A 27,864-nucleotide genomic window follows, 5' to 3' on the forward strand; every position below is an offset into this window, starting at 1 on the left:
ACTCCCAGCATTCTCCAGGCAGCTCTGCTCAAACTCTGTTTGAAGACCTCTATTCTAGGATGCGCTGGTTAGGGAATGCTGGGAGGTGAAGTCCACAACTCCCAAGTCTTAAAACTCAGTTTTAAAGTTGAGAAACGCTGCTCTAAGAATACCTGCTGCAGAGCATAACAGTCCAAACAACGAATTTCAAATCACGGTTCAAAAGCTTTGAGCCTTTCTCTTTTTTAATATGCAGTTTCCGTAGCTGTATGTTAGACAAGGGGTGTCAAACTCAATTTCAGCCCTAATCAAGGTTGACTTTGACATGGGGAAGGGGGGGGGAGGTGTGACATGGCTGGGATGGGCGTGGCCAGCTCAACATTACTCATGTCAGGGGCGCCTGTGGTGGCCTGGGTGGGGCTGGGCGACTGTCTCCAGCGGAGGAAGGCAAGACCATGGAGCGCCAAACCCTTCTCCTCCAGAGGAGCCTCAACGTCTGCTGGTGGCCAAGTGCTAAGACAGGACTTCCTTCCTTCCCCCTTTTTCCCTTCCTTATTTTTCCTTCCTTGCTCTCTTCCCACTTTCCTTCTTTTTCTTTCTCTTTCTTGTCCCTTCTTTGATGTGCAAGTGCAATGGGGAAACATTTCTCCTTGTTTTGTTTTTTGTTCTGCTAACCGTTTGCCACTGAAAACAGAGCTGGGGGCATGTGCTCGCCCCCCCCCCAAGCCTCATTTTCAGACGGGATGAAGAGGGCCTCCCAAAACCCTCTGCCAGCGAAAATTGAGCTGGGGGGGACATGGCCCTTCAGCTTCCATTTTTGCTGACAGAGGGCTGGAGGCTGTCCAGGCTGAAAACGGGGCCTGTGGTGGTGTGTGGCCTCCGAACCTCCATTTTTGCTGGCAGTGGCACTGTGGGATGGTCCTTCACGGTTTCCACAACTGCTCTGCAGGCCAGAATTAAACACCCTGCGGGCCAGATGTGGCCTGCTGCAGGGGTGGGTTTCTGCCAATGTTACTGCTGGTTTGGTTCGCACCTGACATGCACTCTGAGTGCATGCGCAGTTGCCTGTAAATAGGTCTACGCATGCGCAGAACATTAAAAATGTCACAAAAACATGCGGCAGTGACCAGGGAACTGGTTTGGGGGTGTGGCCAGCCTGCCATCCCTACCGGTTTGGCAACCCAGTTGCAATTTCCACTACTGGTTCTCCCAAACCAGTGTGAACCGGTAGCAACCCACCTTTGGCCTGTGGGCCTTGAGTTTGACAACCCTCCACTAGACTTCTTAGTGGCAGAACATGGACAGCAGGTTGGTCTGCCAGGAAAATATTTTAGCACACTGAGTTAAAAGATGCTTGCGGCCCTGTCCAAAAATGCCAAAACTGACCAGTGTGTTGGCAGAGACGGCTGCACGCAAGGTAGGCCTGGCCAAAGGGCCAATCGAGGCTATGGGCCTCTAGGCACTCCAGTGCACTAGAAAGGAGTTGCTGCAGGCTGAGGTGGCAGAAGCTCTGGAAAAATGGCAAGGCCACGGGTGGACAGAGTGAAACCGGGGGTGGGCTAAACTAGGGGATGGCCTGCATGGGCTGAGACTGCCGCTTGCTGAGGCTGCTCCTTCCCCCTGAAGTAACAGCCTTTCTCTTAGGATGAGTAGGCGGAGGAGGAACACCTTTTTACAGAAGTTACGAGTGCAAGAGCGTTTACCTGCCTGTGGGTATAAAAAAGTGAGCCAGTAAAGTGGGCTAGGGAATGGATCCAGTTGGTCCGTGCGAGGGGTGAAGGAAGGCTGGCTGCACAGGCAGAAAACAGCAGAGAAGCGAAGAGGTGGGCATAAGTTCCTCCCTCTTATGGCTTCAGCTTATTCACCTTCCCAGCTGTGGGGAGCATTGCTTTCCACAAAAAGGGAAGCACATACAGGTAGTCCTTGACTTATGACCAGACGCTTAGTGGCCATTCAAAGCTACAAGAGATTCCCCCCCCCCTCCCAAGGTACTTACCATCCATTTCCAACAGCCCTGTGACCGCATTTCAGGTACCAGGCAACTAGGCCACATTTATTGCCATGTGTTTCGTCCCGCAGTCACATGACTGCAATTGTTTTTGTTGAAAACCGGAATTGCAAAAAAAAAAAGTAACCAGGTTATAACCGTCATGGTTTGCAAATGGTAATGAGCAGGCCCCTATTAGAGTCGTAAGTTGAGGACTACCGGTATTCAAATGCTTTAAGTATCACTGATGCTGGGTCCCAAGGGTGGGTTCCTGCTGGCATTACCACCAGTTCGGCACCCAAAAATTTTTGCGTGCATGAGTGAAGCAAGCACCCACGCCAGACGCGCACTAAAAAGGTCTGTGCATGTGCACGTTAAAAGAGGGGGAAAATTACATTTTTTCAATGAAGATTGTTCTGTGCACGTGCAGAACAGAAAATCAAGATGGCTGCCCTGGAGATAGAACCTGTTTGGGTGCGTGTTCAGCTGAACTGGTGAGAACCCACCTGTCAGGTCCCAAATACTCAGGCCTTTGGCCTGCCTGTTTCTGCAAACCGCTTCTGGCTTATTTCTGGATTTGACCTTGTGTGGCTAACAAAATTATTTTCTTAGTACGGTTTGTGCAAACATTTTAGAAGAAACAAAATCCTTTTCTGTCTTTTGCCCAGAAACCAAATCAAGTTTTAATTTCTGGAGCACCACTGATCGTTGACAGCCGGGGATGCCCAGGTCTGGCAACCAGTTTTACAGAAGCAGCCAAGAAAAGGGAGCACTGTATTTCGAGGCAATCACAACAATGTGGCAGGACAGGACAGGCCTAACTGGTCTGCTCCTCCGAGGGAGCCCTTCTTCCCCAGCCCCCATCCGAACTCAAGGGAAGCAGCAGAGGAGAAGCAGCGAGGCCTCCCCGTTCACCTGGACGGAAGGCTGTTGTGGCCGTTGGGGGGGAAGATCAGACTCGAGGGGGGGTTGGGGAAGGGTCTCGTTCTGCCGGATTTGACAAGAAGCAGCTTTGGTCACCTTCACCAGTCAGTGAACAGAAGCAACTCAGACCGATCTCGAGGGCGTTGGGAGAGAAGGGATCCCAAGGCCCTGTCACAGCTGGAAAGGCGTTTCTTCTCCAGGGGACAGAAGTCCGGAGGCCCAACCAGTTCCTGATTTCTTGGGTCAAGTGCAGCTGCAAAAAGATCACGGATGGAAGCACAGAGGAAGAAGAGAGATGGGCAGGAGATGGGGGGTGTGGGGGGGACAGGAGAGGGGCAGGCTGGGGCTCTAGCGAATGATGCCCCCTTTCAGAGATTTGCACGTCAGGTTCCCCAGAGTAGTCATAAGGTTCTTCCCCTTCCACTGGGCCACAAAGTTCTCAGAAATCTGGAGGTCGGCCTGGGGAGAAAGAGAGAAGCTTCATCATCAAAGGCTGGCTGTTCCGAAGTACGTTTGCTTAAAAGGTCCAGGGCTGCCAGGGGTTCTTCTACCTGGGTCGCCCCAAAGGTGCTTTTTTTCAGGTGGCAACTGGACTTTCTTGTTTTGTCTTTTGAAGACATTTTGCTTCTCATCCAAGAAGCTTCTTCAGCTCTGACAACACAGTGGGGAATGGAAGGATTTATATTACCCCCAAGTGCATCAACGACACTCTAAAAGGATGCAAATGACCAGCTGTCTGCAAGGAATATAATCTCTACAGACTTCTTTCTACCTGAGTCTTTTACTAAGTCAGTGGGCTCCGGAATAAAAAATCCAGCACAACAACAGAAATCCCTAGGCAACACACACAAGCACCCATAGGCTAGTGCTCACTGCGCTCCTCTCCACTCTTTCCCATTGCTACTCCTCCTCCTCCTGCCGGAGAACAGTCTCCTTCTATCTTCTTTAGGCTGCTTATTTTCAGAGAGGAAGACTCCCCACCACAGCTGGCTGCCTCTGCTCAGCTTTTGTAGCCACTGGATGCTGTGCTGGGGAGGGAGAGGCCTAAAAAGGGCCAGCAACAGCAGCACAAGGGCCGGCCATCGTGTAGGCAGCCTGTCCTGGCAAAAACACCAAGTTGCAACCTGTGGGTGGTGTATCGTTTGGTTAGGATGGGAGGATTAAGCTCAAAATCCCCCTCGGCCCTTGAAGCCCATGGAGTGATGGAGGCAAGTGGGCTTGTCTTGGCCCAACTTTTGGGGAAAATCGATTGCAGAAATGCGCCAAAGAATTCCAGGAGATCTTGGGGAAGGCGGGAAAAGAGCCATTTAAGGAGGGGCCTAGAGAAGTGACTGTGGTCCAGAGATTTAAGCAGCTGTGAGAAAGAAACTCAAAATAACTTTCTTTAGGGTCTGTCTGACCTTCCAAATATTCATCGAGACTTAAATTGTTTCCCGCTTGTTGCCTTGGTGGTGGAGGAGGCATAACTTCACCAAGGTCATCTTCCTTCTCTTCTACAATTCCATTAAAGCTGCATATTGATGGCAGCTGCTGGAAGGACTCCAGAGGCCACATTAAGCCGGAGAGGCCTTCTAAGCTGCTGTGATGCATGCAGCTATTCTCCTAAATTTCCTTAAGTAAAGAATCAGCAAAGCACCTAGCATGGAGTGAATATATATATATAATCACATAATCCTAGGACTAGAAGGGATTTTGGAGGTCTTCAAGTTGAGACCTCTGCCCAAGGCAGGACACCTTATTCTATTTCAGAAAAATGAACAGTCCAATCTTTTCTTGAAGACCTCCAGCAATGGAGCACCCACCACTCCAGGAAGCAAGTTTTCCCACTGATTAATTGTTCTCAGAGCAGGAAATTTCTCCTGAGTTCCAGGTTGGATCTCCCTCTGACCAGCTTCCACCCATGGCTTCCTGTCCTGCCTTCAGGTGCCTTGGAGAATAAGTTGACCTCTTCTTCTCTGTGACTGTCCTCAAGAACTGGAAGACCCTTATCATGTCGCCCTTAGTCTTTCTCCATGTTGGGCTAGATACATCTAGTTCCCTTAACCGTTTATTGTGTAACTTAGCTTCCAGCCCCATCATCATCTTTGTTGCTCTTCTCTGCACACTTTCCAGGGTGTCAACATCTTTGTTATATTGTGGGGACCAAACCTGGATGCAATATTCCAGCTGTAGTCTTACAAGTGCAGTATAAACCCTAACACTTCAGCTGATCTTGATTCTGTCTCTCTGTTGATGCATCCTAGGACTGTGTTGGCTTTTTTAGCAGCTGCACACCTGGGCAAGGGGGGTCATTTGAGTTGCTGAGCCCCAAGTTGGATGCTGCTTAGGACTCTGGCCATACCTGCAGCAAGACGGAGCTTCTCCACTTACCTGCAACTTCTCAAATACTTTCTTCTTGGGCTTCAGCTCATCGTCCGGTTGGCCATTCTCAAAGCCTTCTACAAACACTCGTTGTCCAGGACAGGAGCCGGCTGGGGGGTCCAAGGGTTCCACTTGGCAGGGATCTCCAGAACTGAGGTGGTGATGGAGAAAGAAGGCATCCATGGGAGAACATGAGCAAGAGGCTTCTGGGAAGAGGCGCCACCTACGCCCCAGCTCTTCCACCTGGCCCCCCGTCTTCCTTTGCCCACCTGAAAGCGCAGAGCAGCATGGCCTGGGACTCAACTCCCCGCATCTTCTGGGGCTTCATATTGCACACCAGCACCACCAGCCTGTCCTGCAGCTCTTCTTTGGGCACAAATGCCACCAGACCACTAACCACTGTACGAGGTTCAGCCTCCCCCAGGTCAATCTTCTCCACGTACAGAGCATCGGCATCGGGATGCTGTAAGCATCAGACAGGAGCATCAGGGACCAGCCGAGGGGGTTTAAACAAGGGCTCCCAGTGGGACAGACGTAACTCTAACAGCACCCATAAAGGGGGGCACCAAAAGCACCTTACCTTTTCCACACTGAGCACTTTGCCAACCCGGAGATCCACTCGGGATGGGACGACTTCCTCAGAGTCAGAGTTCTTTGTGGAGCCTTTCACGGCAGATTCTGTAAGTAAATAGCAGGCAGGAGAAAGTGGAGGTGAGGCTTTACTAAGGCTTTATAAAGTGGTTCTAATACTTCACGTGATTTTGGTTCTATGACACTGCTTATACAGCCAAGGATTGCATTAGCTTTTTTGGCTTTTGCCATACACGGCTGGCTCCTGCTTAAGGGATCATCCACTAGGGTCCCTCTCACAGTGACTGCTTTTGAGCCAGGTTTCGTCTAATCTGTACTTGTACCTGTTTTTCCTGCCTAGGTGTAAAATCTTGCTTTTCTCCACATTAAATTTCATTTTGTTGGATAGGGCTCATTGTTCAAGTCTGTCAAGATCATTTTGGATCCTGAGTTGGTCTTTTGGGGTGTTGGCTATTCCTGCCAGCTTAGTGTCATCTGCTAATTTGACGAGTTCCCCTATTCCCTCATCTAAGTCATTTATGAAGATATTGAAGAGTACTGGGCCCAAAACAAAACCTTGTGGTACCTCACTGCTTACTTGTCTCCATGTGGATGTAGTACCATTAAGAACTACTCATTGAGTGAAGGAGGAGCCAACGTCGCGACAACCAACATGAGGTCTCGACTGTCCGAGACCGCCATTGACACTTTTGCCACTGGACGGTCCAGCAGGACCTAAACCGTCCCAAGAGAGACAGTGATTAGGAGGACAAAGCCTTGCTGGTCTCAGGGACACCGCAAAGTCCCTGATTGACCCAAGGGAAGCGCTTCAAGCCGGTGGCAAACAGGCAGCTCCCAGGCTGACGAAATTGGAGACGGCTCCGAAAGGAAGTGAAAGTGAGTCTATCAGGTGAGATTTTTTTTTTTACTCTGAGAAAGATTGCCCAAAGAAACTTTTTTTAAAAAAGATAAATTAGTCCTCTAAGTAAAAGAATAAAGCGGTGAATTTAATTCTTATTGGACTGTCTTGGAAAGTTTTTGTTCTTTCTTGTAACGTTATTTTGTTGATTGAAGTGATTGTAACGTTTCCTGTTTCTCCGCTTGAAGTGAATGGATTGATTTTTTTTCCTTTATTTTTTACCACCTTATTCTTTGGCTTAAATTAAAACTCTCTTTTTTATTTTAACAAATTCTCCCTTCTATTTGTTATTAAATTCCACCAAAGACAATTAAAGATTTTTGTTTTCCATAAAATTGAGAAAAGTATGAAAAAGTGTAATCTGCCATTCAGAAGCCAGAGTTTGAAGTTCTTTCTTTGAAACAATGTACCCTTTGTTCATTCCTATTTGATCTTACTGACTTTGTAACTGAAGGGTTTGCAACTTGCTTACAAAAGCTGATAAAGAGTCAAGGGCATGAATTGCTTTTTGCAGGTGCTCTTGGAAAATATTTTGGCAAGAGAAGGAAAAGGAAAGAAAAAGATAAGAACCATTCTCATTTGAAGAGTATAAAAGAACTTGTGCTTAAGACTTAAAATAAAAATATGTATATATGCACAAAAGAAGCTTGGAAGGCTAGAGTGGCAGTGGCTATCAAACTCTTTTTTTCTACTTCATTTTTTTTGGGGGGGAAATGGATCAATATCCCGATGAGGAAACCTTAAAATTTCAAAACATCCTGGCTGGAATTCAAAATATTTTAGAAGGATTTGGGAGATTTGAGAAGAAGTTGGATAGACTATTGTTTATCACAGCAAAAGATGATGGGGTTGGAGCCCCAAAAATTAAAGAAGAGAATGAAAATATAGAAGATAAAAACAAGACAATAGATGAACTTCTTAATGGAACGAATATGGGTGAAAGCGGAAAGAAAGGAACTTGACAATTTGGAGCTTTATCCCAGATTTCAAGATACAGGAGAAAAAAAGGGGTGATAATGATGGAGTTAAGAAGAGAAACCTATTCCGAAATAAGTTTGACAACCAAAGACAAGCTAATGTTAATAACAATTCAAGGGCAACGAGACTATTTGAGAGATCTTTTAAGCAATAAAGTGCAGAGAGAAGTTTATAAAAACTTTATAAAGGAGCTGAAAAGAGAATTGACACAACTGGCAAGAGAGATAAGACTGTTTTGCTACTGGAAAGATACAGGTTGATGATGAAAGTTGACGACAAAAAGTTAGCTAATTTTTGATGATTAATAAGTAGGGATTTCAGTATTTTGTAGACTGTTTTAGATTATCATTGAATGTTTATTCATTAACATATAATTAACTACGACAACAATAATGAAATGATAACCTTGATTAGTACCTGGCTATAAATTGTAAATTGGGACTTGGTGAAAAGACCTATAAATTTTATTAATGAATTTTTGTTTAGATCTTGTTATAAAGATATAATTAATTTGGGTCTGAAGAGAGGAGATGTAATATAAATAGTAAATAATTATTTCGTTAACCACAATAACAAGGAAATGTTAATGGATATTTTTGGTAATTAATAAGTAGGAATGTTAGCATTTTGTAGATTGTTTTAGATTCTTATTAAATGTTCATCTTGTTAACATATAATTAACTACGATAATAATAATGAAATGATAACCTTAATTACTAAAAATAACTTGGATATAAATTGTAATTTGGGACTTAGGGAAAAGTCCTATAAACTTTATTAATAAATTCTTGTTTAGAGCTTGCTATAAAGGCATAATTTCTTTTGGGCCTGATGAGAGGAGAGATGATATAAATAGTAAATAATTTTTAGTTAACTACAATAACAAGGAAATGTTAATAGATGTTTAATGATATATATGAGTGTGTTCACTATGTTCGCTAGTACATACATACATACATACATACATACATATGTACTAGTGAAAGCAAATTGGATATAAGCTTTAAACTGTGAGTTGGGGGGAGGGGGAAGGGGGGGAATGCTTAGATATCTTACTAACTGACTTTGTTCCAGAATATGTTATAAAGGTGTAATGTTACTGGAGGTTTATTGAAATTGCGAATGAATGCCAATAGGTGGTTGTGTCTTTAAATACAAATGATTTTAAATAAAAAGCACGTTTAAATAATTGTAATTAAATGAGAATTATGGTACAGTGATAGCAAAATACATTAAAAAAATTGATTTAAAATGTACAATTCAATTTGAATGAAGTATATGTAATGATTGTGGAAGAAACACACAAAATGTATTTGTAACCAATCGACACGCTTTCTACAAGATGTAACGAAAGATTATTCTTTTTTTGTTTAATTAAAACAATAAAACTTTTCCAAAGAAAAGAACTACTCATTGAGTATGGTTTGTCAGCCAGCTACAAATCTATCTGGTGCTGATGCTGCCTACCCCACATTTTTCTAGTTTACCAAGTTGTGCAATTCTAGTTGATTCAAGAATTTAAAGATTTGGTGCAAAATAATGATTGAAATGAATCATTTTCTAAATGACAACTTTTCCTAGCAAATTTCCTAATCTTTTCCACAAAGCTTGGGTTAATAGAATACCTAGATATTAGAGCCAGGTTTAAATATATAATTTTTGCTCTCTTATAGCATGCTACTTTAATCTGTAACCCTGTTGGCTTGAGCTGGAAGGTTTGCAGAAAATTGGCACATCTTACAATCTTTGGCAGAAACATTCTTTTGACCAAAAGCTTTGGAAAAAAGGGAGATTCTATCCAATGAATAATATTCTACTATGAACCCTGACGTTGGTACATTGTACATTATTCCCAACATCTATACACTGACACAATATATAAATTGATTGAATTCCTGTTGCCATTAAGTTTATTATTGCAAAACTGTAAGCACATCTTGCTTTGGGTCAGTGGAGGACACCTTTGTCTGAAAAATGAACACAGTAAAGAACTTCAAAAGACCTAAGATTAAGGATAAATGCAAATTATTTTTAATCTCAGTTGCTTTTCCTTGATTTGCTTTCATTCTTGCTTTTGATTTTCTGATTTCAAATGAGCAATAAATAAATAAAGCTATTATTATATACAGCTATCTTATTATTGTTCACATATGTTGTACAATCCCAGCCAGCAAAGGCCAGAGATGCAAAATGCAAGCAATGTAGTTCAGGGCAAAAGCAGATGAGCTGTTCCATGCAGACTGGTGTGTGTGTGCAAATTGTGTATGCAAAGAAATGGAGAATGCACAGAAAAATAGAGAAAATGTGGGAGGTTTGAGAGGTGCCTCTAAGCCCCAACCTCAGTTTGTATCTTGCCCACTAGGCACATGGCAGGCCAGCCCAGATGGAGTGTGCCCCCCCCTTCCCATGGCCCTTACTTGCTGTGGAGGGATCAGGATATGCGCAGCTGGCGAGTTTCTTCATTTGTGAGCTGCTGAACTTCTCTCTGATAGGATCCAGGAGCTTATTCAAGGCCACCTCTATGGAGTTCTTCAAGTCTCCCGGATGGACAACCTGACCACAAGATCAAAGCAGCAGGATGTATTAGTCTTTCTTGGACCCCGTCTCCCTGAGCCACACCCAGATGTGTGCCACCCCTACTGCCCCTGAGTAGGGTTGCCTCCCTTCTGAACAGCACAGACCATGAAGAATTCACTTGACAAAAGAGAAATGGGCATCTTCATATTCAAGGGCCCCTGCCAGAAGTCTAGTAATTTTATTTATTTGTTAAATATAGGTGGCTTACATTAATAAAAAGGAAGAAAAATGAAAGGCATGTAAACAGAAGTATAATAATAGCACCAAAAGATGGACGGGTGGAGAGCAGAGAGCCGGGGGGGTGGGGAGAGGAGGAGGTGGATTCTGTCATCAACCCAGCAGCCCCCTCCAGCATGGAACGCCTTCCTGGGTCCCCAGGCCAACTGGCAGGGCCAGGTCTTCAGGCTGTTGCGGAAGGAGAGGAGGAGGGGTCTTGCTTTAGAGGGCAGGATGTTCCACAGGGCGGCGCTGTGGCAGGGAAGGCTCTTCTTCTGGATCCCGCTAGTCAGACTTCTTTGACTGGCAGGATCCAAAGTAGGCGTTCTCTGCTGGCACAAGTGGGACGGGCTTGTCTTAGGGGGCCGAGTGGTTCTGATTTTACCCTTGAGGGCTTGAAAGGTCAGAAGCCACAGTCTGAACTGCCCCTGGAAGCAGACCGGGAGCCAGTGGGGTTCATGGAGCAGAGGTGGGAGATGGCCATCCTAGGGGCCCCAAAGGTTGTGCTTGTGGGAAATTATCCCATAATTGGCTGGGTGAAATTAGCTGGGATCAATAGGATAGGATAGAATATCTCAATATCTATCTGGATCAATATCTATCTGGATCAATTGATCCCAGTGAACATTTGCCAAAAGCCATATGGAGAAAACAGTCCTGGGAAAGCTTTTAGATAAGGAAGCCGAATTCATTTCGAGTGTCTATGTGAATAGCAATACACAGATACACACAGAAATGAGAGGCCTCTATTATCTGAGATATAAACACACAGAATTAGCCTTGCATCCTCTTGCCGCCTCGTGTAACAAATCAGTCATTCCCATATGCCTAATGTAGCTCTCTGTATGATTTACAATTCCTACCTCCCTTATCAAAGAGTACCTTTTGTCCCTCCTCCCTGCCCTTTCTGCCAGAATGTGTAATCAAGAAGTGATTTGTAACATACTGTGAGATCCTTTGTTTGTATTAAACTGCTGACTAGCTTTCTTTGAACTTTCCTAATAAAGGGGCGCTCTAAAAGAATAGAGACTTGCCATTTTCACCCAGTCTGCAGTGTGTGTGTGTCTCATTGCCAAAGCAGCCTAGGAATTAGAGATTCGTGAAGTGGTCCATCGGATTGTGAGAATGCTTGTATCATCAATGCAAGCTCACTCTCGCAAGTGGTGACCTCCGACGTGATCCATTTCACAACGCCAGGAATCAGTCGAGGTGCGACGCAGGGAGGCCCGGACAGGTCGAACGGACTCATCGCGTGCCCAACACCCCCATCTCTTACCCAGGCCAATCCGTAAGTATGGGGACAGATTTATCTAAAGAACAGGTGGTTCGCCTTAAGGAAATTGGACATTTGTCTAAAGAGCAGATCGCTCACCTTAAGGAAATTAGACAAATAGTTGGAGCTCACAAAATTATATTAAAGGATAACGGAGACACATTCACGCTTTCCAAAAAGCAGGCAGATGAATTAGCATCTTTAAACCCCACTGCCCCTCCCAAGTATGAGGAAATAACAACAAAGGCTATAGGGGGAGAGAAAAGGGAAAGCAAAGAGGAGATTTTAAAGCAAACTCCTCAAGAAGAAAAATCCAACACCCCAGAAAAATCTGATATCCCTCCTAAATATGAAGAAGTAACAACAGAGATTGTAGAAAAGGTAAAAGAGGAAATCACATCAGAGATTGTAGAAAAGATAAAAGAGGAGATCAAACAACAGGCTCCTCAGGAAGAAAAATCTAATATTTATCCAGTTTTAAAAAGTACTGAGTACTCACTCGGTCCCCTCACTGCAGGAATGCAAAAAAAGAGAAGTGGGGACGATGTGAAGTTGGACGACTTGAAAATGTTAGCCACCTTTCCTGTTGATTTTGCAGGACAAAACCCTGTGTTCACTCCCTTGCCATCTAGTGTTTTAAAAGATTTGTCTCCATATGTGCAAGGTTTATTGCAGAGTTTGTCTGAAAATTATGTTTTATTGCCAAATGAATGGTACTCAGCAGCAAAAATACTTTCCACTTGGCAGATCGTCGCGGAATGTTTAAAAACTCATGAACAAGCCGTGATGGGGGGAACAGACACCCCCCTGCTATATTTGAAAACCTCTTTGCTAAATTCACACTCTCACTCTGAATCCAAGGCTTTCTTTTCCCTTGTATGCATGCCTTTGTTATCTTTAGCCTTTGAAGTTCCTCAACATTACACTTCGGGAGATTAATTTTGGGGCATTCGGCTAGCCCCACACAAAAGGCTGCTTCTTATTTTCCTTCTTATTTCAATCTCTTGGCAAGTGAATCTGCCTGGCTCTTCCTATTTCTTCCGGTGATTCCGGCTACCTCTATTTCATTTCATGTCTCAAGGAGTTCTTGTTACTCCCTTTCTTACTTACTCATCTAATTTTTCTTCTGATTGCTTTAAGCACACTTTTCTGCCTGAGCACCTGAAACTTTTTCACAGATGTTTCATTTCTCAGAAACCTGCACTCTTTGCAGCTCTAATTACAAAAGCCCGTGTCAGATCTGAATTGGAATGGAAAAAAAAAAATGTTTTTGTGAGTGCATGAATGTGTGCCTAAGTTTTTGTGCACCCTCAAGGTAATTGTAGATAAGATATTTTCAATCCAAAAGACAGGGAATTTAAAGTGTTCAATTTTGTAACAAATTTGCTGACTTTCTGGCCACCATCAGATGAAAATTGTTGCAGCTGTAATAGTTGTCTTTTAAAAGAAAAGTAAGAAATTTAGTAAGTAATGAGGTAAAGCCTGACTGAATGGGAAGACCTAGGTAATTGGACTTGATTACTTTTATGTAATGTCTGTTAAAAAAATTCTTAGGTGTCCATCCCAGGTTCTGTAATTAAGGCACGTACCGGTTGTTTTAAAATTGCATGTTAATTTGTGGGGGAGAGATTTGTTGTCTCAGTTTGGGGCAACCCTAACTTTGGAGTAAGGTAGAGAAAGAGTGAAAAAAGAGTGAGAGAGAGATAGAGAAAGAAAAAGAAAGTGAACAGAGGTAAAGAGAAAGAGGAGAATTGAATTAAATTGATGTTTGAAGTTTGTAAATGGGCTTTGGCTTAAAGCCGTGAGAGTGAGAAGAGTAGTTAGGATTTAAACTGCTCTCTGAAATTCCTCGCTGTTTGAAGAATGCATGACAAAGGATTTTGCATGTGAAGTTAATTTACACAAGCAGTTTGATTGCAGTGTTAATACATGTTAAATGGTAAAAGTTGGTATGCACGTACTTTGATTTCTTTCATATAAAGAAACAGTAAGTTGCAAAGATTGTTTAATGGTATGTGTGTATGTTTGCGTGTTATCATTTCCAAGCTTGTTGAGAGAAGGCAGAGTGAGAACAAAGGAGAGTTTGTGAGAGGTTAGCCCAGCCATTCTCCCCCCCCCTTTTTCCCCCTGAGTCTTTCCTTGGAAGGAAACAGGAGAAGGGGGGAGAGAGAAGCGTGTGTGTGTAACTGCTTTCAGACCTAGAGGGAGAGAGACAGTAAGAAAATAGAGCTCATTGGCTTACATATAGCTTTTTGAACTGATGGTAATGAATGTTTTGTATTAAGAATAAATGAAATGGACCCTTTAATGAAGCTAACATTAAAAAACAATGACCCAATTTGGATTGAACAGTGGCCCCTCCCCATTGTTAAATTAGAAGCCTTAAAAGAAATTGTGCAACAGTTGTTATTAGATAAAAAAATAGAATTGTCAAATAACCCTTATAATACTCCTGTATTTTTAATTAAGAAAAAATCAGGGAAGTGGAGAATGCTTCAAGATTTAAGAAAGATAAATGAAGTGATTTGTCCCATGGGACCCCTGCAATGCGGATTACCAAATCCTAATATCATTCCTCAAAATTATGCTTTAAGATTATTTGCATTTACAATTCCTGTACTAAATTATAGTGAGCCAACAGTAAGGTATCAGTGGAAAGTTTTACCCCAGGGAATGCTAAATAGCCCAACGCTTTGTCAATATTACATTAATAATATTTTAAAACATTTTAGAGCCAAGTATAAAGGTATCCTATTCTACCACTACATGGATGATATCTTGCTAGCAATAGAAAAGAATGCACAGGATGCACATTCACAAGTATTTAATGATAAAGGATTTAAAATTGCTTCAGAAAAAATTCAAACTATGCCACCATATTTATATTTGGGACATAGAATCATGACATCTCATGCCTCACCAGTAATTCCAAAACTACCTGAAATGGATAAATGTAGTTTGGTGCAGTTACAACAATATTTGGGTTCAATTAACTGGGCACGTCCCTACATGGGATTAACTACGAGTCAATTACAACCCTTATTTGCATTGCTGGCAGGAGGAAAGGAGCCTGCTGTTATACTAACCATAGGGGACAAAGAAAAACTGTGTATTCAGGTCATTGAGGCAGCCCTAACAAAGACTTGGGTGGACAGGATGGTTTCACACGTTCCTATCTCAGCTGCTATTTTCAATACCAAAAACTTGCCCACAGGGTGTTTGTTGCAAACACAACAGAAAAAAGTGTTAGTGATTGAATGGATACACTTAGCAAACAGCCCGGGGAGAACAGTTTCAACAAAACCTCTATTGTTATCCCAGATAATTATAAAGTTAAGAGAGAGAGCTCGAGCTGTACTGGGAACGGATCCAGAAACTTTTTACGGATCCAGAAACTTTTTACGTTCCATATCCACTACCTTGGTGGGAAAAATATTTTCAAATATCAGATGCACTTCAATTGGCCTTAAGTGACTATTTAGGGACAATTAAATACCACTATCCCACAGATTATAGGTTTTTGTTACTGAATCTACAACATTTACAATTGACTTCCTTACAAAGTAAACTGCCAATTAAAAATGCAGTTACAGTTTTTGCTGACGGAACTAAGAACAGGGGTGCATGTGTGTATCAAATCTCAGGACAGTGGATAACTTACCACACGCACCCTCAGAGTTCAGCACAGCGTTCTGAGTTGGCTGCATCCATATTAGCATTTGAGAAATTAAAAGACCAAACATTTAATTTAATTGTGGATTCATTGTATGTTTACCAAGTGATTAATAATTTGTTTGATGCCTATCTTTCACCAGCCCTAGATAAGCAATTGTTAGATATGTTTTTACAGTTACAGCAATTAATTATGGATAGAAAATTTCAATATTTTGTGGCTCATATTAGGAGTCACCAGTCACTTCCTGGAATACTAACAGAGGGAAATGATTATGCAGACAAAGCCGCTAGGGAAAGTTTTGTTGGATTTGCAACTCCATGGGAAAGCCATGAGTATTTTCATCAAAATGCAAAAGCCTTAGTGAAGATGTTTGGAATTTCAAAAACTGAGGCTGTAGCGATTATCCAGCAGTGCTCAACCTGTAGCAGGCAAGGTAACGCAATTCCTATGGGAGTTAACCCCCGAGGAATTAAACGATGTGAGATATGGCAAATGGACGTTACACAATACCCTTCTTTCGCACCCTGGAAATATATTCATGTCACAGTGGATACCTTTTCAGGTTTTATTTTTGCAAGCCCACAGCGGGGGGAAACAACCAAACAAGTGATCAACCATTGTATGCGCTCTTTTTCAGTTTTAGGAAGCCCCCTGGAGATTAAAACAGATAATGGACCCGCATACAGTAGCGCTGCATTCGCTACCTTTTGTGATCAATGGAAAATTGTCCATAAATTTGGCATCCCATACAATTCCCAAGGACAAGGAATTGTAGAAAGAGCAAATTTAACACTAAAAATGATGCTTGATAAACAGCAAGGCCCCTTTAAGATAGGGCTGCCTGAAATCCAAAACCGTTTGAGTAAAGCCTTATACACACAGAATTTTTTAAATCTTACAGGCTCACCCATAGCTTCCACAGCCGGGGAAAGACATTTTCAGCATAGCGTAGTCTCTCCCCGCCCTCTTGTTTATTACAGACAATTACCAGACCCTCAGTGGAAGGGCCCAGTGGAGCTCGTTACTTGGGGACGTGGATACGCTGCTGTGCAACTCCCGGACAGAGTGTTGTGGGTTCCTGGAAGATGCATACGACCGTTTCATGAGAGACCAGTGAAGACAGATGATAAAAAGGATCCCGAAGCAAGCCTATCCCTTTTGTTTCAAACAACAGACGACTAGAATTGCTGCTGCTCCCACTGTTATTCCTGTGAGCTGTGCGTTGACTGCAGGATCCCGTGTGACATTGTGATAATTGAACAGTATCTTGAGGAAAATTTTTCCTATACCAATCCTTCTCACACTGAACTCCGTATCACACCAACAGTACAACTAACTATTGACAATCCCTTTTCTAACGATTATCACGTAAGATCTATTGACCCCTCTTTTGATATCTAGTACTCAAGATGAAAATCCGTCCGGAACAGGTCGTTGGCCGGTCATATGTTCCCAGAGTACATCAGCCCCGATGCCCATTTTTCAGAGGACCTTCGCCTGGACAGGAAATGGGATTTTGGGATTTTTGGGCTCCTCCGATGTCTTGTAAGCATTTTCTGTTGCACCTTTTGCTAATGATGTTGGGGATGGGAATTGTGCTTTTAATTATATGGGGGGCATGTGAATATGAACGCAAAAATAAGAAGGGAATAGTGGAGGATATTCAAGAAATTCCTTTCACACACAACCACTCAAAAAGAGCGATCATTCCATACTCCAATGGGGAAAACTGCAATTCTCAAGGGATATGCATCTACCCTCACAATACATACGGAGAAGCCAATACACAAGTTACCTTAACTTGTTATTTGAAAAATCCAGCTGCAGCGTGTTTAATTACATGGCAATTTTTGCCTGCAAAATTCAAAAAGGCAATCCAAAATGTGAGAGGTATTTCACACCCGAAAGAGAACGGCTGTTTATCACACATTAAAGTAAGAATCACAGAGAATTCTATAGGTTGGTATCAATGCACACAATACCAAAAAGGGTTACCTAATAAAATGATAAAAACAGAAGTAACTTCAAGAGCAAGTATAAAATTTCCCCCAGTTAGTGAGTGGTTCTTAACGTTATTGAGTTATCAACAAGAGATAGGAGGAGACAGCTCTCGCCACCTTACAAAAAGAGAGATAAAAGAGGACATTTGCACAGCCTGTTTACAAAAAACCAAACAAGGCAAAACAATTTCCATGACCTTAATATATTATACTATGAAACCTGAATGCAATGGAACCTTAATACCACCATGCACACATAACAATACACAATACAATCAGTGCTATACACCAAATGGGATACAATGTTATGACCTATAATAAGTAGCATCTATGTTTATGGCTATAAAGGAGGATCTAGTTTAAAACATCAATTTCTTACAGCACAAAGATTATCAGGGTACATAGCCCATAATGTTTCAAAGGGAATGGCACCCATTACTGTTTGTTTTGATACATGTTTAGCAATTGATATAGGGCAAGGAACAGGATCCGCAGGGGTAACCTGTGGAGGACAGTCGTGGGAACAATCATACATCCAAAACCATAGATATTTATTCACTCGCTCGACACTTTCAGCACATGGAGGCTATACCCAACCGAGTGTATATTGGTATACAAGTGGCTATGGACCTAACAATTTCTATCTTTCTATTACTCCAGTCACTACTGATTGTCAATCCCATCACTGCACACCACTCTGCCTTTCTGCGCAGGTAGCAGGTACTTTAGGTACCCGATACTATCATTATGGTATTGGTATAGATAAAGCAGGAAAGGATCCTTATGGATATATTATTGTAAAGACTGAAGCAACAAAATTGACAAATCAACCTGTAAAGTTTTTTTGGAGTTATGAGCAGGAGATTGCTAAACTTAACGATCTACCTACACCTCCAAAAGCAAAAAATATGTTTATTAATTTGGCTCAAGAAGTTGCTACAGAACTTATGTTAAAAAATTGTTTTGTATGTGGAGGAACCACTATGGGAGATCGCTGGCCATGGCATGTATGGAAAGGGAACTTCACCTTTAATAACAACTTCAATGAAACCTGGCAAGTTACCTCTCATATAATAGGTCACATATGTTATACTAGAAATAAAAATAATCAGACTAAAAGAAATAAACCTATGGGATTTTTAAAATGTTCTAATGAGTGGGAAAATAACACTTGGGTTTCACAAACTAATATGACCAAACCTGAAAACTCATTGCTGGAAGTAACTAAGTTACGAGGACTTTCAGACCCTGAAAATGATACTATTGTGTGGAATTCACCTGATGGGTTATATTGGATATGTGGTAATTTTGCCTATAATATGTTACCCGCGGGGTGGTATGGGTCATGCATCTTGGGGGCGATTCAACCTTCATTCTTCCTAATGCCTATAGAGAAAAAACAAAAATTGGGAGTCCCTGTATATGATACTCTTGAAAGACGTAAACGTACAATAGATCTTGCTAAAGGGATAAAAATAGGTAACTGGAAGGATGATGAGTGGCCCCCTGAGAGAATTATTGCATACTATGATCCTGCGACATGGGCACAAGATGGATCGTGGGGATATAGAACGCCGATATATATGATAAATCGCATTATTAGATTACAAGCTGTATTAGAAATAATTACAAATGAAACTGCATTGGCATTAACTAAGCTTGCAAAAGAAAGTGTATTGTCAAGAACTTATATTATGCAAAATCGTTTAGCCTTAGACTATTTGCTCGCTGCCGAAGGCGGAGTGTGTGGTAAATTTAATCTTAGTAATTGTTGTATACAAATTGATGATTCTGGAATTGTGATAGAAAAAATAACTCGAACTATGATACAAACTGCACATGTTCCTGTACAAACTTGGAAAGGCATATTGGACACTGACGGTTGGCTTGGAGGTATTTTTAACAATTGGAAGCAAGGTTTATTTTTTATTGGGATGATATTTTTGGGATTAACTATGTTGCCATGCATAATACCGTTATTGAGATCCACTATGCAGAGTATTGCGGACGCGACTATCCAGAAGCATCACGCATTATTAATAAGTGTCAATACATCAGAATTAATAATCCCTGGATATCCAATGGAAGGGGGATTTGTGAGAAAGAAACAACCCATGGCAATTGCTTCCATTTAAAAAATAAAAAAGGAGGAGATGTGGGAAATTATCCCATAATTGGCTGGGTGAAATTAGCTGGGATCAATAGGATAGGATAGAATATCTCAATATCTATCTGGATCAATATCTATCTGGATCAATTGATCCCAGTGAACATTTGCCAAAAGCCATATGGAGAAAACAGTCCTGGGAAAGCTTTTAGATAAGGAAGCCGAATTCATTTCGAGTGTCTATGTGAATAGCAATACACAGATACACACAGAAATGAGAGGCCTCTATTATCTGAGATATAAACACACAGAATTAGCCTTGCATCCTCTTGCCGCCTCGTGTAACAAATCAGTCATTCCCATATGCCTAATGTAGCTCTCTGTATGATTTACAATTCCTACCTCCCTTATCAAAGAGTACCTTTTGTCCCTCCTCCCTGCCCTTTCTGCCAGAATGTGTAATCAAGAAGTGATTTGTAACATACTGTGAGATCCTTTGTTTGTATTAAACTGCTGACTAGCTTTCTTTGAACTTTCCTAATAAAGGGGCGCTCTAAAAGAATAGAGACTTGCCATTTTCACCCAGTCTGCAGTGTGTGTGTGTCTCATTGCCAAAGCAGCCTAGGAATTAGAGATTCGTGAAGTGGTCCATCGGATTGTGAGAATGCTTGTATCATCAATGCAAGCTCACTCTCGCATGTGCTCACTGCCGCCCTTTGCACTGGCTGGAGCTCCCCAACGGACTTCGAGGGTTGCGCCATGTAGAGCCCACTGGAGCAGTCCAGAGGAGGGATGACCAAGGCTTGAGTAACTGAGCGCAGGGAGTCCTGATGCAGGAAAGGTTGCAGCTGTGCAAAAGCCCTCCGGGCCATGCCTGACAGTGACTCCAGGAGAACCCCTAGGTTGCAAACTGGGCCTGATGGGAGCGGGGGGGAAGAACCCATCCTGAACTAAGGGTGGCAGACACTCGGATGCCAAGGCTCCACTATTACTTAGCCCAAGGAGCAGCGTTGTCTGGAGACACTTCCATGCCTCTAATAGGGGCCAGCATGACGAGACACTCTAACGCTCTAATCACATTTCCCTGCTTTCGAACTGCTATTGGGCAAGAGCTGAGGCAAGGAACGGGAGCTCACCCCATACATAGCACACAGGTCTTGAACCCCGTTGTCAGCTTAATGATAATAATATAGAGAAGAATTTAAAAAGTAGAGTATTCCACAGGAAAAGTATTTATCTGATTCAGCAATAATAGCAATAGCACTTAAGACTTATATACCACTTTACAGCCCTCTCTAAGCAGTTTTACAGTCAGCCTCTTGCCCTCAACAATCTGAGTCCTTATTTTATTGACCTTGGAAGGCTGAGTCTACCTTGAGCCTGGTGAGATCTGAACTGCCAAATTGCTGGCAGCTGGCAGTCAGCAAAAATAACCCTGCAGTACTGCACTCTAACCACTGCACCACCGCTACTCCTACTCCTACTACTACTTTGGAATTATGGCTTGCTGGGACTGAGTAAGCCAGATAGGGAACACTCCTTGGCTCTTCTTCAGTTACTCAACTCCCTGCACTCACGAAGGAGCTCACTGCAGAATGTTCAGGACTCAAAATGATTAGTTAATAGTTTCACAGATAGTCCTCAAGTTATGACCATAATTGAAGCTGGAATTTTACAAACTTTTTTTGTGGCGATCATTAAGCAAACCCATTTTCCACAACTGGCATTTTTTGCAGGAAACTGGAAGTAACTGGCAAAGCGCACCAAAAATCACAGTCTTATGACCATGAGACACTGCAAGTGGTCATAAATGCGAGCCAGTTAGCAAAAACCTAAAATGCAATCACGAGATTTGGGGGGACGGGAGGCTTGTCTGAACTCTGAAATCTGGCTGTGAACAGCAAGAGATCTGTTGCAATAGTTGCTAAGTGAGTAGTTATTAAGTGAGGATTATCTTTATTGCAACATAGTAATATTGAGAAACACAGAGAACTTATAAAAACTGGGTACAAGGGACTCTGGGTGCAGCAGTTCACATTTCTTTGCTGCAGGTTTCCACTGTTTCCATAATGTCATTTATGTGGTGATGTTTGAAATGTTTAAAATGTTTATTCCATTTGTATGCCGCCCTATTCCCGAGGGAAAGTACAAAGTACATAAATCTGCAAGAAACCCAACTTTAACTCAACAGAGATCCTTGATTAGTAGACGCTCCGCTCCACTCCACTGAACTGTTTTTGTGTGTCCAAAATCAGATTCCAGACTTTCAATCTTTCTCCCACTTTTTGTAATAGGAAATTGGAGAATGAAGGGGCCAGAATGATTTGCAACTGAATAAACCAGATTCCCCCTGATTTATTGAGATGGGGATACTGAGCAATATGCATAATTTATCTGCTTATTTCTGATAAGATAGAATTCTAAAGGATTTCAATTTATTAGATGCAAACTGGCCCCATGTTGTTCTACACCAACCTGATGAAAACTATAAGAAAACATCAGGGTTGGTGTTAATCTGCCTTGCATATATTCTTAGTATATAAAGGAGATGAAATATAATTTTAAGTCATCCATCTCTGTGAGTTGGGTCCAGCTCTACTACGTATGAAGAATGACATAAAGTTTTTCTCCAATTGCCTGAGAGTAAATTACAGCTAGGAAATTACACAACTTTTCTGCCCGAAGGCAAGGGAGGAACCCGGGGTTTGCAAAAGCAAAGCAAGCAGCCCCAGCCTTTCGGACCCTGGAGGAGCCATTCGACATATTACCTGCTGAGCAAAATCCTTCTCGAGATCTCCATAGCTTGTGTAAGTTTTAATGCCTCCCCACTTCTCATCTCTAAGGATCACAAACTCTGCAAAAAAGTGAAGATGTCTGTTAAACAAGAGCACAGCCATACATATCAGGCCACATTTAGTACCGAGCATCCTCAAATATTCTTTTGGCTAGGATAAGGCATCACAACGACCTACAAAGATCTCACTTGATGCCCACCTGACTCCAGGCCAAACAGGTTCTTCATCCAGGTTCAAAGTTCATTTTAGAGCCCTGGGAATTAGGTCAAACTTCACCTGGAGGACTGGGACCAATCTAGGCTGTTCACTTTTGATGAAGATCAAAATCACAAATCACAAAAGGAACCAAGACAGACAGTGGAATGGAAAATAATTTCAGTGGGGTAGGAGGGAAGAACCTGTTTGGCCTGGACAGAGGAGCTACAATTAGCCTGTAACAGCACTTCCTGAAGCACTAGAAGAGCAAGAAGACTCACCTTCCCGTGGGGTCCTTGGTGTTCCCTGAATTTGTTTTCTTATAGATGTTTCATTACCCAAACTAGGTAACTTCATCAGCACTCAGGAGGTTACCTAATTTGGTCATGAATTCTGCAAGAAAACCATCAAGCTCAGGGAGCACCAAGGACCCCACAGCTCAGCCCTGGACAACAAACATTCTCTCCTATTGATCCTTCATTTCTGTTATGCCCACAGTAAGAACTATACTAAGAGCCCAAATGACAAGAAGGTAGATTTTGACTGAATTAGCGACATGGCAGATGGACTCTCCCACAGAGTTCCCTTGCTTGGCCCACCACTGACTTCTTTTGCCACTGTAAAGAACACCCCCATCACCCTGGCTTCAGGATCCTGCCAGGCACATCCATCCATTTTCCCCACTGCTTAGGATTCCTATTTCAGCTGGTAGAAAGGCATGAATTGGGTAGGAGGAAAACAGCCTCTGAGTTCCCTTGTCTCCTCCTTCCCCTACAAGGCCAGTGCTAACCCTCTTGCCTTTGGCCACTTGGGAGCCTCACCTGATCTAAGGGGGAAGAGCACGTGCTTGATGAAGGACAAGACCCCATTGTTCTCCACATTCCCTGGCTCGCAAAAAGCCTTCTTAAGCTTCTTTTTCACATCCTCTTTTCGATCCAAGAGATCAATCTTAGACTCCTAGAAGGAAGAAAAAGAGAAGATGGTCAGACATTACTGTTCAGACACAACTTGAAGGATTATTTTAAATAAAGAGGAACCATGATAGGGTTTCAATAGGGTATATTTCTCAACCTTGGCAACTTTAAGATGGATGGACTTTAACTCCCAGACTTCTGCAGCCATCATTAATGCATTCCCCAACATGAATGCATGCTGGCCTGGGAATTCTGGGTCCTCCCATTTTAAAATTCCCAAGGATTAGAAACCCTGGATTGGAGTTAATACCACATGTATAATGTCTACCCCTTGATATTCATTGAATTCTTGAATATCACTCCCCAACCTTTTCTTTTTGTTAAAGTTTCACTGAGCATGAGAAGGACCATTGACTTACCTGAAGGGTCATTTTCAGGGTGCTGCAAAGGAGAGTCCAAGCAAGGGTTAAATACAGCCAAACTGCCCAGAGCTGAATTGAAACTTTAAGCCATGCCTCTGGTGCTGATTATCCTCAGATTTTTCAATGAAGACGTGGAACTGTTGCGCGCAGAGAAGTTCAACATTGGATCAACAAGAAACACAACTGGAACAAGTCCAACTGGAACATCCAAGGAAACAAATGCAATAACAGCGGAGCCAGACCCCAGGATAGGGTGGTCTCTCCTTCGCAGCACCCTGAAAATGACCCTTCAGGTAAGTCAATGGTCCTTTTCCTGGGCGCTGCTCAGGAGAGTCCAAGCAAGGGACATGCCCAAGCTAACTGTTACTAGGGCGGGAAGCAGAAGCAGACAGGGTCTCTTCGCTGGAATGAATACTCTGCAGAACATGCCTCCCAAAAGCCCCTTCCGCTGAAGCAAACTTGTCTAACTTATAATTCCGCAAAAACGGAGATAAGGAAGTCCATGTGGCCGCTCTGCAAATCTCCTTAATGGGAGCCCGCGTCGCCCAGGCCTTGGTGGTGGCAGCACTTCTGGTTGAATGCGCCATGATGCGACTGGCTACCGGTCGAGACTGCAGAACATGGGTGAGAGCTGTGCAGGCCCTAAGCCAACTGCCAATCGTAGACGAGGAGACCTTCTTGCCCTGAGATGACAGCTGGAAGGATACAAACAACAACTCAGAGCATCAAAAACTGGCCGTACGCTTGATGTATCTGCGTGGCGTCCTGCGAACATCCAGCTTGTGCCAGCGCTCCTCGCGAGGATGCCTCGGATGTGGGCAGAAGTCAGGGAGGATGACTTCTTGGGCCCGGTGGAACCAGGAATTAATTTTAGGCATGAAAGAAGGGTCCAGCCAAAGGATCACCCTGTCTTGGTGAAACAAGCATAAATCCTCACGGACAGACAAGGCAGCCAGCTCAGAGATACGTCTAGCCGAGGTGATGGCAATGAGAAAAACAGTCTTAAAGGTCAGATGTTTCAAGCTGGCCAAACGGAGGGGCTCGAACTGTGGTTCGACCAGAGTCCACAAGACCACATTAAGGTCCCAAGTCGGGTATCTGTGAACCATCGGGGGACTCAGGTTAGTCGCCCCCCTGAGAAAACTGCAAATGGTGGGGTGACGGCCGAGAGAAAGGTGACCCTCAGGGGCCAGGATGGTGGAGAGTGCGGCAACCTGATGACGAAGAGTGTTATGCGCCAAACCCTTATGAAGGCTGTCCTGCAGAAAGTCCAGAATGACAGGAATCGAAGCGGAAGAAGCTGTAGCACCCCTGGAAGAACACCAGGAAACAAAGGCCCTCCAGGTGGCGTCGTAAATCCGAGTCATGGATCCCTCTCACGTGCCAAATGGCTAGTTGTAGCCACTGGGGCTCTGGATGAAGAAGGGCCCCCTGGCAGAGAGATCTTTCGTGTGGAGGAATCCGCCACAGATCTTGGACGGACAGACTCACCAGATGGGCAAACCAGGTCCTACTGGGCCGAAAGGGGGCCACCAGAAGGATCTCAGCTGCCTCCGCCAGGATCTTCCTGATGACTGGGAAGAAGAGGCAATGGGGGAAAGGCGTAGAGTAGTTCCTTCGGCCAAGGGCAGTGAAGAGCGTTTACCTCCTCGGCCCTTGGGTCGTGGAACCATGAAGAACCTGGGAAGATGAGAGTTGGCCGCTGTTGCGAACAGGTCCACCTGGGGGCAACCGAACCTCTGAACTATGCTGTGGAACAGCTGCGGGTGCAGGCACTACTCCAAGTGATCGACAGTCGCCCTGCTTAGCCAGTCCGCCTGGGTGTTCACAGTGCCAGAGTGCTCCGCCTGTACGGACAGCAGATGAAGCTCCACCCACTGACCTAGGTCGTCTGGTTCCAACATCAAGGACCTGGACTGCGTGCCCCCCTGGTGGTTGATGTGCTCCTTCGTCGCGATGTTGTCCGTCAGCACCCGCACGTGATGACCCTGAATGCCTGTCTGAAATTGAAGCAGGGCCAACTGGACCGACCTCAGCTCCAACCAGTTGATGCTGTGCGATGCCTCAGTCAAGGACCACCTGCCCCGAGCTATCTGGTTGCAGAAGTGCCCCCCCCAACCGTACAGACTGGCATCTGTCGTAATGGTGAGCCGGGTCGGCTCCTTGAACGGAGACCCCTTCTTCAGGGCAGGAGACAACCACCATCTGAGCGAGTGACGCACCTCCACGGAGACCGGAACGAGCCTCGGTGAGCTGCTCTCATTGGTCCTTTGATAGGGCAGCAGGAGCCACTGGAGGAGATGAGAGTGAAGACGTGCCCACGGAATGATGGATAGGCACGATATCATCTTGCCCAGGAGCTGTGACAGCACATGATCTTGGCACGAGGAGACCGCCGTACCTGTATGGCCATCTCCCTGAGGCTTTCCACCCTCTCTGGTGATAGGATGACTTGGCAGGCGACGGTGTTGATGATGGCCCCTAGATGCTGAAGCCTGGTGGTGGGGCGAAGATGGCTCTTTTCCAAGTTGATGGAAAAGCCGTGACTCCGGAGAACCTGCATAGTGTACTGCAGATCCTCGACCGCCTGCTGGGGGGATGATGACTGGATGAGCACATCGTCTAAATAGCAGTGCAGCCTTACTGGTCGCAACCTGAGGAACGCCGCCACTGCTGCGAGGACCTTGGTGAACATCCTGGGGGCTGATGACAGGCCGAACGGCATGGCCCGATACTGGTAGTGCTGATCGGCGTAAGTGAACCTCAGGTATCTGCGGTGGGCTTTGCGGATGGGTACGTGGAGGTAGGCCTCTTTTAGGTCTATGGAGGTTAAGATGTCTCCCGGCCTGATACAGCCCAGGATTGACTAGAGGGACTGTATCTTGAACCTCCGATAGGTGACATGATAATTTAGCTGTTTTAAATCTAGGATCCCCCTCCACCCTCTGGAGTTTTTGGGGATCAGAAACAGGATGGAATAGAATCCTGTCCCCTCCTGATCAGGAGGTACCGGCTCTATAGTCCTGATCTCCCTGAGATGTCTTATTTCCTGTTCCATGAGGGATCTTTTGACAGGGCACGAGGGAACGGGACACCTGATGAAATGACAAGAAGGAAGAGAGAGGAATTCTAGGGTGAGACCCAATCGGATCATTTGTAATACCCACTGGTCTGACGTGACCTGCTCCCACTGGGCGTGAAATAATTGGAGCCGCCCTCCTATGGGAGCTGATTCCCGATAGTCACTTATACTTTCTGAAAGGGCAGGAGCCAGATTCCCCCCCCCCCCGAAAGGGGCGTCTGGAGTAATACGGTTGGCAACCCGTCCCGAAAGGACTGACGGTCCTGAGACCTAACCCATCTTTACCTGGGAGGATGGCTGGCCTAGGAATAGCGGACCCTGCGGTTCCCCCTCGATGGTCCCTAGGTGTGGGGCAAAAAGAAGATAGCGAAAGTTTGGATGCTGGAGTTGCTAGGAGAAAACAAAAAAGAAAAGCAGCCGACTGGGAAGAAACTTTGACCGAACGGAAGCCCCGGGAAAGAGAACAAATGGAAGAGTTTGAACAAAGGTACTCTATGCAAAAATTTAGGGAGGGTGAAGAGGCCGAGGGAGGATGGGACCAAACAAACCCAGAAACAGCTTCCCCCCCCCCAGCCAGGGCTGCTGCCAGAGCAGCCCCCCCCCCCTAAGACGCAGAATGGCAAAAGTCCCTCCCTTGCCTGTAAAATATGACAGGAATTCCAAGAAACTGGGTCTCTTTGTTATACAAATTTGGAACTATATGGAAATTTATGGGCCCAATTTAGAAACAGATGAGATGAAAGTGCAAATGGTTTTACTTTCTTTGGAGGAAGAGGCGGCCGAATGGATGGTCAGCTTACACCAAAGCAATTCCCCCCTCCTGAGGAATTTTGATGCCTTTATGACTGCGTTCAAAAGGAGATTTGATGACCCCCTAATTGAGAAACGG

General features: G+C 44.1%; 1 protein-coding gene across 1 annotated transcript in view; it reads right to left on the minus strand.

Annotated features, from left to right (window-relative positions):
- Positions 1 to 3,087: 3,087 nt before the first annotated feature.
- YARS1 (tyrosyl-tRNA synthetase 1) overlaps positions 3,088 to 27,864 on the minus strand; it is a 42,841-nt gene continuing 18,064 nt past the window's right edge. The window contains exons 8-14 of the mRNA XM_032227280.1: positions 23,379 to 23,514; positions 22,336 to 22,421; positions 10,136 to 10,271; positions 5,832 to 5,929; positions 5,521 to 5,714; positions 5,261 to 5,402; positions 3,088 to 3,349 (exon numbers count right to left, since the gene is read on the minus strand). Of these exons, the coding sequence (XP_032083171.1) occupies positions 3,239 to 3,349; positions 5,261 to 5,402; positions 5,521 to 5,714; positions 5,832 to 5,929; positions 10,136 to 10,271; positions 22,336 to 22,421; positions 23,379 to 23,514 (903 nt within the window). The 3' untranslated portion in view covers positions 3,088 to 3,238. The remainder of the gene's footprint in view (positions 3,350 to 5,260; positions 5,403 to 5,520; positions 5,715 to 5,831; positions 5,930 to 10,135; positions 10,272 to 22,335; positions 22,422 to 23,378; positions 23,515 to 27,864) is intronic.

Source organism: Thamnophis elegans, chromosome 12 (genome assembly GCF_009769535.1).
Source record: "Thamnophis elegans isolate rThaEle1 chromosome 12, rThaEle1.pri, whole genome shotgun sequence".
Lineage (NCBI taxonomy): Eukaryota > Metazoa > Chordata > Lepidosauria > Squamata > Colubridae > Thamnophis > Thamnophis elegans.